The sequence below is a fragment of the Monoraphidium neglectum genome (genome assembly GCF_000611645.1).
Source record: "Monoraphidium neglectum strain SAG 48.87 unplaced genomic scaffold scaffold00213, whole genome shotgun sequence".
Lineage (NCBI taxonomy): Eukaryota > Viridiplantae > Chlorophyta > Chlorophyceae > Sphaeropleales > Selenastraceae > Monoraphidium > Monoraphidium neglectum.
The window spans coordinates 8916-20602 of NW_014013415.1; the positions used below are offsets into that span (position 1 = coordinate 8916).

Sequence of the window (11687 nt, forward strand, 5' to 3'; positions counted from 1 at the left end):
GTGTGTGTGTGTGTGTGTGTATGTGTGTGCGTGTGTGTGTGTGTGTGTGTGTGTGTGTGTGTGTGTGTGTGCGCGCGCGTGTTGAGCAGGGGTGGGGCAAATTGGTAGGGGAAGCAGAGTGGAGGGTAGGAAGGGTTTGTAGTGTGAGAGGGGGGATTGGTATTGGATGCATATGTGTGTGTGTATGTGTGTTTGTGTGTGTATGTGTGTTTGTGTGTGTTTGTGTGTGTGTGTGTGTGTGTTTGTGCGTTCTTGCGTGCTTGCAGTTGTGTCAGGTGAGAGGGGAGAGCAGGGTCGCTTGAGTGGGTGGTTTGGGGGGATGTGGGGGTGTCAGCGCAGGGATACGCACTCATGCACGTGTCGTGACTGCGTGTGCATGGGCGTGCTGGAGCGGGAGTGCGTGCGTATATGTGTACTCAGTCACACACGTGGCACCAGCAGGGTTTGCTTGTAGCTCCACCCGTTTCTCCACAAGCAAACGCCGGCTGCTGCCGTTTGTCAGCCATCAAAACCAACAGCATGCTCCTGACGCCCGGCGCCATAATGTCTGGCAAGACCCCTCACCTTCTGGCCGCCGCGGCGACCTTATCAAGCGGCGCCCCACACAAAGCCGGAGCACTCGCGCCCCCGTTCCAGCCAAACTACATACCTGCAGCGCTGAACGCCAAACCACAGCACCCAAAATAAGCACCCGTTCTGACGACCTCCTGCAAGAACAGCCAGGGAATCTCACAAGCGCACCTCAGTAAGCTTGTACAGGTCAGCGATGGTGCGCACTGTGCCGGCCTCAAACAGCGCCTTCACACGCGCCTCGCCCAGGCCCTTCACGCACCTAGTTATTTGAATCCGAACATGTGAAGGGACCGGGATCAGGGGATCAAGGTGTGAGAGAGAGCGAGTATGACGGTCGTCAACGGCACTGCTGGATCTCCCCCCCCCCACTTCCGCTGGGGCCAGCAACCGGAACCCAGAGGGCCCAAGGGCGCCGGGCGCAGAGCCAGCAAACAGCGACGGCGGCGCAGCGCGGCGCCGGCGGAAGGGCGACGCTTCGTGGAACAAAGCGGCGGCCCGCCCACCCGCCCGCCGCCCGCTGCGGGCCGCGTTGCGGAACGCGGGGTGGAGGATTCGGCTCCACGCGCCACGCCCGATGCAGCGGGCGCGCTCCTGTAACCCAGGCCGCTCACTTGTCGGCCCAGTACAGCAGCGCTCGCTCCACCTGGGCGGCGCAGGCGGGGTTGACGCACACGAGCGCGTAGGCGCCAGACCCCTCCTGGCGCTGCAGCGGGGCCATGCAGGCGGGGCACTGGGTCGGGGGCTGCAGGGTGGTGCCCTGGGAGCTGGGGTTGGTACCTGTGGGCACACGGCCCATGACCTAGTGTGTGCGTGTGAGCCGGGGGGGGGAGGCGCAATGCTTGTGAGATTGCGTGCTGTGCTTTTGTGCATGATATAGCAACCCCTGGTTCCATGGGAAGTGTCGTCACGCAGCCTCGCAACCAAGTAAGCAACATGCATCTTCGGTTGGAGTCCCTTCTAGCGTGAACGCCATGTTCCCCCCTCACTCGTCACCCCCGCCTCCAGAATGCTGTCACCGCACTCCTGAGCCATCACCAATTCACCCCTCTTCAGCGGCCCCCCTGGCACCCTGCACGGTGATGTCACCACTCCCTCCCTGTCAGCACCCCGACGACCCGACAACTAGGTCGTTCCATTCCCCCTCCCCCCCACCTGCGGGATGATGTCACCAGACCGCCGCACCCTGACCTCGCAGCCCACTGAAAGCCCGAGGGACTCGAGGTGGCCCGCGCTGTGCAGCGACGCGCGGCGCACGGCTGCGCCGCCGATGCGGACCTCGTCCAGCAGCGCCACGGGGATCACCTGCCGTTTGTTAGGGTTTCAGGGTTTAGGGTCTCAGGGTTTTCGACCCCTCCATCGGTGGAGGCGAAAGGAGTGGAGTGCGCCGTGGGAGTTGTGCGAGACAGGGGCCGGCGCGGGGGTGGGGCCAGATATGTGGGGGGTGCGCCGCCGCGAGCAGGGGTGGAAGGGCGCGGCGCCGCCGCGTTGTTACAGCAGGCGCGCCTCTGCGCCCGCGCGCCAGTGCAGGGCGACCCAGCAGCCTTGTAACCCCCGCGACCGTCCGCGTTGACAGCACCACCGCACCAGGCCGGTGCGGCCGACGTTCCACTCGATGCCCTGCAGGCGGGTCACAAACTCCTTGGCCGGAAACTTCCACGCCAGCGCCCACCGCGGGTCCCTGATTGGGTCATCGAGGCAGAAATGGTGGATCTGAAACGAGGGCCCGACAAGACAGTCAATATCGGCCACACTTCAGTGGATTCTTTTTTTCATCAGTCTCTGCTTTGTCAAGTGCTTGCTACCATGGCAGCCGCGCAGGGCGGGACGAGCCCGTGGCTTGCCGGCCAGCGGTCGGCCTTGGGTGCGCCGCTGCGCCCACGCAGCCGCAGCCCACAGGTTTTTTGCCTAAGTCCCGTGTGAGTGGTGGTCTGGCGACATGAAGCTGGGCGGAAGCTGCCCCGCACCTGTCAACGGCCCCCAGCCGGGCCCACAGCGCCAGGTCGTCGAGCTTGAGCACACAGCCATCAGAGTCATAGGCTGAACGGATTGGCGAGTGTAAGGGTTGGGCAGTCGAACAACGAATAGGCAAAGTCGCACATGAACAGGCAGAGTGTTGCCGATGTGCGAGAGAGAGAGTGTGTGTGTGCGCGCGCGCGCGCGCGCGTGCGTGGGCGCGCGCGTGCGAGAGTGTACATGAGGCTGCAACGGTATGGAGCACGCCCGAAAGTAAGACAGGCACGGAGCCATGCGCGGCATTACAAATCAGCAGCCAGCCAACCGCGGCCTATCGCTGCGGCTTCCCAGCGCACACAGCCCAAGCACCATCTCATGCTCGTGCTCAGGCCCCCAACCACACCCGCACCCATGCGCACGCCCCCAAATCGCTCACCCAGCTCGCCCCGCGCCCGCATCCAGTCCTCCGCCGCCCCCACCGCCGCCACCAGCCCTTGGCACACTTTTGAGTCCTGACTGACCGCCACGCCGGCGGCGCCGAGCCAGGCCAGGCTGGCGCTCTGCCTGGGGGGCAGCAGGGGGCTGCCAGTGGTGACGGCGGCGTCTGCGTCAGGCAAGGGGTCCTGGGGCCATGCGGGCCGTCCGTCCAGGGCAGGCGGCGGCGTGGCAGAGGAGGGCGATGCAGGGAGAAGTCAGGGATGAACTGAAACAATCTCATGGCATCCCCTAGCTATCTGACCCGGCTGCGGGTCGACTCATTCGATACCAAGCTGACGAGGATGTGGAACCGTGGGGCGGGGCGTTTCGGGTCGATCTCCACCGGGGCTGCACCGCCGGCGCCAGCGCCGGTCGGCGCGCCGCGGCGAACGCCCCGTCCATGACAGCGACACGCAGCCTTTCAGCACCAGCTCCCCAGACCCCCTGCTGACCAGCCGACCGGGGCTTGTTTTCCCGCGAAGGCGCGCCGCGCCTCTCACCTTTCCGCCGCCGCCGGCCGCCCCTGGCACGAGCAGCTGGTACCCCAGGAAGCTCAGGCGCCGCGTTGCCGCCTCTGAAGGGTCCAGCAGCCGCATCGACCCGGCCGCCGCGCTGCGCGCGCAGTCGAAGGGCCGCTCGCCCGCGGCCGCGCGCGCGGCGTTGAGCTGGGGGCGGGGAGAGGGACCATGCAGGGATTGCAAGGTGCAGGGTGCGTGTCGATGTGTGCATGTAAGTGTGTGTGGGTGTGCGTGTGTGTGAGCCTGTGTGCGTGTGAATGTGTGCACGCACGCGCGCGTCCGTGTATATCTGTGTGTTTGCATGTGTGTATGTGTGTGTGTGTGTGTGTGTGTGCGCGCGCGCGAGGGGCATGTTTGGTAGCGTCCACAAGCCAAGCGCTGGCTTTGGCAGTCAGTGCGCGCAGCTGGGACATAATCGTCATAAACAAGGCGACCGCGAACAACGCGACCAGTAACGCCCATTCCAGCGTCAAACGACCCATCCAGCTTGGGCCAATGCTGTGCCGGCAATCGAACCGGCAGTTCTGAACACCCCTCCCTTGCCAACAAGGCCTCACCGCCGCAAAGTCGCCTTTGGTCATGAAAACCTCCCCCCTGACCTCCAGCTCCCGCGGCAGCTTCTCGACACCTTCGGCCCCACCGCGCCCGCCCTTGCCCCTACCCCTGCCCCTGCCCCCGCCCCTGCCGCCGCCGCTGGTGGCCCCCGGCGCGGTGGCCTTGGGGACAGCCGACAGGTTGAGCGTCAGGGGCAGGCCGCTGATGGCGCCTGTGAGGGCGTTATGGGTGACATCCTCCCCCTCCTTGCCGTCCCCACGCGTGGCGGCCAGTACGAGGGCGCCGTCCCTGCGGCGTGAATGGGCGTGGCGGGGGGGCCAAGGTGGCATGAGGGTATGCAAGGCAGCGTATTTTCTGAAGGGAAGCAGGCTGAGGGAGCAGCAATCTGCGGCCACTTTCTCCCGGCGAGAGAGGCAGCCGCTGGCTCCCTTTCAGCGTGCATGGGGATGCAGCACGCGTCGTCACCAGAAAGAGCCTTCTGGACGGACCGCTGCGGACCCTCATCAAGCACATGCGTCCCACCCCTCACACACATATGCGCGCGCGCACACACACACACACACGCACACACGCACGCACACACCTGCATGCGCGCCCACACAAACACACACACGCACACACCTACATGCGCGCCCACACACACGCAAACAAATCATGCATACGCACATGCGCGGCTGCGCCCCCTTCCACAGGATGATCAACGGCCAACCCAACGCAATCACACACACCACACATACGTGCACACCCATACAAATCGCACCCCCTCCCACCTGTACACCGCCCGCACCGCCAGGCCGTCAACCTTCGGCTCAATGACAAACACCTCCGCCCCCGCGTCCACCCCCTGCCTCTCCAGCTTCTTGGCCCATCCCAGCACTGCCTCCTTGTCTGCCGCCGCCGGCAGCGACAGCATCGCCGTCTCGTGGCGCACCTTGCGCGCGCCAGGCGCCACGTCGACCGGCGCGCCCTATTCGTTTGGGGGAGAAGAGTCGGGTGGTTCGTCCCCCATGCGGTCCGCAGGTGACATTGGGGGGCGCAGGTGCCGTGTGCTGCGCTGCCGTGTGCTGCGAGCATGCCGCGTGAAGTCAAAGAGGGGCGTGCGCGACGGCGGCGGCAAGCAGGCAGGGGCCGCGCTGCGTGCCGCGCGCCGCGGAGGACCCCAAGCTGAGCGCGCGGCTGCATTCGCGGGGCGAGCTCACCACAGCAGTCAGCGGCGTCGAGGCGAGCGCCCGCGCCGCGCGCGCATCCCCCGGCCGCTCGGCGCGCAGCCGCGCCTCGAGCGCGGAGAGCTCTGATCTGATCTGGTCAAACACGTCGTCCGACACGACGGGCGCGCCGGCGTAGTAGGCGGCTGCCCACTCGCGCACTTGCCGCTGGCGCTCCTCCACCGATGAGATGAGGTCGGGGGCGATGGGCGGCAGTGGTGCGGCCGTGGCCGGGACGGCGACGGCGGCGGCGGCGCCGCGCGGCGGCGTGGCCGCGCGGCGGCGGCGCGTGGGCGGGCGCTCCTGCTCCTGTTGCTGCGCGCTGGGCGGTTCGGGAGCTGCTGCGGCGTCGCGGGTCGTGATGGCGGCGCCGCGCTTGGCGGCGGCGGCGCAACATAGAGCGGCCGCATGGCGTGCAGGCCACAATAGGAGTCTGTTGGACGGAGCCACGCCAATCGCAGCTGCATGCGGGCACAGGGGCGAGGGCGTCCCGGTCTTCAATGGTTGTAACCGAGGCAGCCCTGCCGACCATCCCCAGGTCCAGGGAGGTGCCTTCGATGGGTTCACCTGCCATAACATGCTGTATATGGCACGCACAACTCTCATTGGCTATGCCGCTGGGTGCGGCCACAACGATCTGGTGGTTGGGGCAACATGATATGCAATGAAATATATCAGAGCATTCCGAGGCAATGGCAGACCAGCTGCAAGCCTCGGCGTCGCAGGACGTGGTACTTTGCTGCACACCGACGCTGTCACTCGCCGCCCACATCGCAGTTGCCGGCCCCGCGCGCCCATGGGGCCTTGGTGCGACACTGGAGTCCGCATTCTCAGCATTGATTCCCAAAGGCTCGTTTGACCAGCTATGAAGCCAAATACGGCAGGTCCCACCCTATGGCTTAGTGGCGGCGACCAGCACTCGCCTTGCACGCACTCACCCATGGCCCAGCGCCGTACGGCACAGTGCATGCCCTTCGCGAAGTGTGCCTGGTCAGCAGCTGGGCTGTCTCCAAGGTGTTGCGGAAGAAGACTGGGCACACGCCTGCCTTCTTTGACTGCCTTGTGCCAGCGTCGTGATCGGCGCCCAGACAACTAGGCGCGCGAGCAAATGCTACTTTTGTTCTCAGGTTTATTGGCGGCCATGTGCTGCCAATAAATTCTAGGGAAATTGAACTCCTGACATGAGCGGCACAGGCGCAGTGCAGAGTGCGCTTGGCGAGCAGTGCACTATGCAGGGATCGGCCGAGCACGGTTCGCTGAAGGTCAGGCAAGCTGAGTCCCTGATCAAAGATGGAGAAGACAACGACATGTCTGAAACACGTGCTTTTAGCTTCGAGCACCTCCGCCTTTGCGCTTCTGTATGCCACGTCGATTCAACTCGCCTTGAGGTTGAGAACACCCCTCGCCAGAAAACGGCGCCGACCACGGTACGGCAACAATGAATAAAAATCGAAATTGTTGTCTTCGCACTAGAGAAACAAATGTAGACATTGGGCTGGGCCTCTGACGCCATTCATAATGTTGACCATGATTTTGCAGCAGTGCGTGTTTGCTCTGCGTTCCTGTGTGTCGGCTACGCCATCGTGATGAGTGGCTCAAGGTGTAATCTGTGACAGGGGCAGGCGTGGGGATGCGTTGCCCCGGTCTGTAATAGGCAGGGGGAGCGGCGAGTGACCTCAAAATCCAACGCAGCCAAGCTTTACCCGCAACCCGCCCCTGATGACAATGTTTGCAGGTGAAGGCTATGCCTTCATTGCGCAATAGTCTACCCGGGCCGGCTTTTGCTGCTTGATGTTACAGAGGGGTGTGTTGATTCATGGGAGGCAGCAGGATGAATGGAGTGGATGCAGCTGCTCAATCTGCATACGGTCAAAGTGAAGGTGGAGGGTCGGTGCTGTGCACAAGTGCAAGGACACCTGCAATCCCATTTTTTCATGAGAAGTGTAAACACAAACAAGCCCTGCCTCAGTTGGCAAACTGTGCTCGTACGAGCAAAGGGTATAAACGGACTAGTTCACAGCGCAAAAGCGCACTTTTGCACGCAGGCATGCGCACGCACGTATGCGTGCACACGACCTTTACTGTCAATGTGTGGGCAGCTGGTTCTACCGTTCCAAAGTTTGCCACAAGTTGTTGAAGATTTGGTCGTTTGTTGGGTGCATACAAAGTGAGTGAGACGTGCGCCACACATTTGAACAGGGAGTTGAATTGTTGTGCATGTCCAACCAAGGCAAATGATCGCCCTTCACCAGTGCGAAACAGCCCTTGAAGCGTGGCACACTCCACCCGCATAGCCAACGGCGGGGACGGGAGCTTGGCCCACTCGTCCTATGTCACCAACTGCAGGGGCAGGTAGCCGTGCTCCTCTGCCCACGACTCTGCATCCTTCACACCCTGCTCGAACGGCAGGAACGCAGACGGTGTACGTTGTGTGGTTGTCAGTGCCTAGATCTTACAGCGCATAGCAGAGCTTTTGATGCACTTGACACGATGTTTGCACACGAGCTTCTTCCTCCCTATGGGAGATTAACGCATTGCTGCATGCAACATGCTGTACAGCCAGGCGTCGATGTTCAACGCGAATCTTGCATGCTACCTGAAGATGCGCCCGATGTGGTTCGGCTTGCTGTTCAAGTTTACCCCTTACCTGATCGTACGTCAGCTGCATGATGGCGAGAGTGTGCTCGGGCGGCGGGTTTGTCGCCCACTCCTGCCACTCGCACGCCAGCACACGCTTGCCGTCCCATGGCTTGATAGGCAGCTTGTTCCACTTGCCTGACAATGTGCGGGCCAAAGGAAGTGTGTCGTTGCAGTGTGCGAGGCAAAACAACCTGGCAGCAGAATGTCGTTATTGTGATGCGACAGGAAAACAGCCAGCAGCGCCTGCAACACGTCGGCTCATCTAGGCGCTTGCTCGTAACACATAGACCAGCCTCATGCGCTTGCAGGGCGGGGCTGGCTGAGGTAGGCCCCACCAGGGTGGATCGTAGGGACCGTCTGATTGTGAGGCACTGCAAAACATGCAAGGGGCGGCGGGGCAGCTTGGCTGCGACGGGTCCCTGAGACGTGCAGCTTGTCGAGAGTGTATGCATTCGGTCGTTCTGTCGTGCCGGGTGCCGGAAACTTGGCAGCTGTTTTGGCATCACCACATTTAGGGATGCTCACCGGGCCAGGCATCAGAGCAGGGGGCCCCCCAAATAATAAGGCAGCTCACCCCAGTCTGGCAAAGGGTAGGGGCCGGCAAGGCCGCCTCTGACCGGCAGCGTGGCGTTCATGCCGCAGCGCTCAGCAACCTCCCTAATGCGCCACTGGCCAGCCAGAGGCCCATTCTGCGGGATGGCAGGGGCCAGCAGCCGGCGGCACGAGGGGACGGCGCAGCGGTTGCCACGGCGGCAGCGCTGCAAGGGCAAGGCGGGCGCAGGCACAGCGTAGAAGCTGGCATGGCAACACATGCATAAGTTGGCATATTAAGCGGGGCAGTCTGTTGCTGTGAGTGAGCTCGTGGGCTCCTTTGAGCTGCGTGAGTGCATCAGGTGTCCACACCTGATACAGGGTCGATGGAATGGGCTCCCTGCGCTCCGGGCTGGCGCACTTGGAGGCGGCCATCGAGGCACACAGGCCCGCGTCGCACGCGCTGTCCCCCAGGGCCCCTATGTGGAACGTCGAGACCTTTAGGCACTCTGGCTGGCCGCTGCAGAGCTGCTCGAAGCCGTTGGCATAGCCTCCTGCGGCGGCAGGTAGAGGCGTGCGTGCGCATGCAGAACGGCCGCATGCGAGTTGAGGGTGGGAAGTGAGATGCTTGCACAAGTCTAGCACGTGAATGGCCAAGCTGCCGCCTGGTGGCAGGAGCGTGTCTGTCGCAGCGTTGGGCGGTTCGACATACGATGTAGCGGGTGGTGCGCAGCGGCGAGGCTGCACGCAGCGCGCCGCCTCACCGTCAATGACGGGCTCGTTGCGAAACATAGTGTACAGGGTTGGGCCTTGGGGAGGTGACAATGGTCAATATGGGGCATACAGGGAGGGGTAATGTTGACAGTAGGGGACGGTAATCGTGGCATCAAGCGGCATGACACAAGCACGCAGTAAGCAAGAAAACAGCCAAGGGTGCGCCCAGCTGGCAAGCGCCACACCAGCACCGGCGCCAGCAGAGCCATCAGGTTTTTGGCAGCCTGCTCGCCGGCGAGCAGCCGCAGCAACCTGATGTGAGGGCTGATGACCCTGAGCCGTAGAGGGCTGATGACCCTGAACGCACCCGTAAAGCAGGGGATGTGGTCTGATGCCGTGAGGCAGGACACCAGGTCGGCTTTGGACGCCCACTCGCCAACCACCCAGCTGGCGCTGCCGTTGAGTGACGTGCGGCCCGCGTCGAGCTGCGACAGCGCCACACGCACGCGGCCGCTGACTGCGGTGGTGGATGCGTGGGCGCGGCGGGGGGGGTGGCAAGCATTGAGGGAGGCCAGGCGAGAGGGATTGGATGCTGGGCTGGCTTCGGGGGGCGCTTGCTTGGGTGCTGTCCCTGGGCAGGGAGGTCGCAGTCATTCCCTGCTGCCCCCTGCACAGCAAATACTCTTATTGCCAAAATGCTGTCTCACATCAATCCTGGATCTACCTTCCACATACGCAACACATACCGCACACATTCAGGCGCGCGCACCTGCAACAGCAGCGGTGCACCTAAAACAGCAGCCGCAAGACCGTCCTCACCTTTGGACGCAGCATCATCCGGCAAACAGTCGGCCAGCCGCTCCCGCAACACCTCATTGATGTGCCCTTTGCAGCTGCCCCACCGCTCGACGCACTCCGCGACCGCACTCACGAAAAACTCGCGCTGCTGGGCGCCGTCGAACCCGAGAGCAGTCAGCACGGCCGTAAGCGCACCACCTGACAGGCCGCTGAGGTGCGACACGCCGGGCTTGATGACCCCCCTCTCCATAAGGACGCCCGCGACGCCGCTGTAGTAAGTGATGAGGAAGGCACTGCCTTCGAACGCGACGGGGATTGGCTGTTGTCGCTGCTGCTGCACCTGCTGCTGCACTTGCTGCTGCTTCGAGGTGCCCTGGGCGGCAGGCGCGCCCAGGAAGCAGGCTGCACATGCAGGTATGAGCAGCAGGACCAGTACCTGGGCAGAAGCGAGGCGGACGCATTTCAAGTGAGGGTAGATTGATGCGTTTTGACACAGCTCGAGGCTGTTCGATGGTTGCGGCAGTGAACGCGCTGAGCATTTGTCATCACTGCCAGGCGGCGACGCCGGCTGGCGCCGCCTCTGCTCCAGGCTGCGGGATCGCAGTTGCGCAGCCTTGTCGTAAGCTATCAGAACTCGAGCAGCCTACCCAATGGATGGACGAGCAGTGCGGAATCATGGCTGAGCCCACGAAATTGTCCACGGGATGATGAGATCGATGCGTGGACTGCAGCGTGCGCAGTGAGACGAGATACCGTACACGTTCGAAGGGAATATGCAGGCAGCCATGCACTTATTCAATGCTGAATTGTTGCTCTGCTCAGCTGGCTGTGGCCGACATTTCTTGATAACAAATGACCCAGTCGGTGCAAACTAATCACCCACCCGGCAAGCCCCAGGTCACACTGCGCCGCCCACGAGTCGTGACAAGTGCGAGTTTGCACTATCGTGATTTCACGTTGGGCCGCGGTCAACCACACAGGCGACCTGAGTGAGCGTCATTTTGCCTGGGGCGTCACCTCCTCGCTACGCTTCACACCACGACAACACGTACTCCTGTGCAGAGTCTGTACACCACGTCGGGTGGACATGATTGCAGGCCCAAGCAAGGAGGGACAAGGGCGGTTGCTTATATATATTCTACGGCACCGCTACCTCCAAAAACCCCCAGCTCGCTGGTCAATCCCCGCAGTGCGCGCCGCTCGCGCTCCAGACCTCGGCCCCTCCGTCACCCCCGCCGCAGCGAGACGTTCTCCGCCTGCAGCGCCGCCACCTCGACCCTCAGCGCGGCGGCCTCCGCCTGCGCGGCCTCAAGGGCGGAGCGCAGGAAAGCCACCTCTTGCTCTGGTGACAGCGCGTTGTTCAGCTGGAGGCTGTTTGAGATGAGCATGGCGCGGCCCGCATATCTGCACGCACGGGCAGGGTTGTTGTTGGTTGGACGATGATATATGCGAGGTTTTTAGGGTGCACACTGCCTTCAAAAAAGTGAGAAGAGCAAGCAGGGAGCATGCGGCATGTTGCACAGAGGGGTCGCCGGACAGTCAAAACGTGGGAGCCCTGAAGCAGCAGAACGGGTTTGTGCGCCTGGCAGCGAGGTGGGAGCGGCAAGGCAGGCGTGGAGCATTTTTGGGTGGCTCACCTGAGGGTTCCCACAGTGTGCTCATGGGATTGGTCGGACGGCGACACGCAGGCTATGAACAGTGTTTCGCTGGGGTTGGGGCGGGG

At 63.0% G+C, this 11687-nt stretch overlaps 3 protein-coding genes across 3 annotated transcripts in view; all 3 read right to left on the reverse strand.

Moving 5' to 3' along the window:
- MNEG_1990 (NAD-dependent DNA ligase LigA) overlaps window positions 1-5855 on the reverse strand; it is a gene marked incomplete at both ends in the record, with an annotated part of 8898 nt that extends 3043 nt beyond the window's left edge. The window contains 11 exons of the mRNA XM_014049530.1: window positions 742-832; window positions 1185-1372; window positions 1726-1875; window positions 2158-2251; window positions 2538-2610; window positions 2963-3149; window positions 3504-3668; window positions 4079-4364; window positions 4847-5043; window positions 5276-5656; window positions 5811-5855. Of these exons, the coding sequence (XP_013904984.1) occupies window positions 742-832; window positions 1185-1372; window positions 1726-1875; window positions 2158-2251; window positions 2538-2610; window positions 2963-3149; window positions 3504-3668; window positions 4079-4364; window positions 4847-5043; window positions 5276-5656; window positions 5811-5855 (1857 nt within the window). The remainder of the gene's footprint in view (window positions 1-741; window positions 833-1184; window positions 1373-1725; window positions 1876-2157; window positions 2252-2537; window positions 2611-2962; window positions 3150-3503; window positions 3669-4078; window positions 4365-4846; window positions 5044-5275; window positions 5657-5810) is intronic.
- Window positions 5856-7609: 1754 nt separating this feature from the next.
- Window positions 7610-10214, reverse strand: MNEG_1991 (hypothetical protein; the record flags this gene model as incomplete). Its single annotated transcript, XM_014049531.1, has 7 exons — window positions 7610-7675; window positions 7929-8056; window positions 8496-8679; window positions 8825-9006; window positions 9217-9261; window positions 9534-9683; window positions 9986-10214. The coding sequence occupies 7 exons, from the start codon at window positions 10212-10214 to the stop codon at window positions 7610-7612; spliced, it is 984 nt and encodes a 327-aa protein (XP_013904985.1).
- A 976-nt stretch (window positions 10215-11190) lies between these two features.
- Window positions 11191-11687, reverse strand: part of MNEG_1992 (Uncharacterized protein) — a gene marked incomplete at both ends in the record, with an annotated part of 7774 nt that continues 7277 nt past the window's right edge. The window contains one exon of the mRNA XM_014049532.1: window positions 11191-11368. Within this exon, the coding sequence (XP_013904986.1) occupies window positions 11191-11368 (178 nt within the window). The remainder of the gene's footprint in view (window positions 11369-11687) is intronic.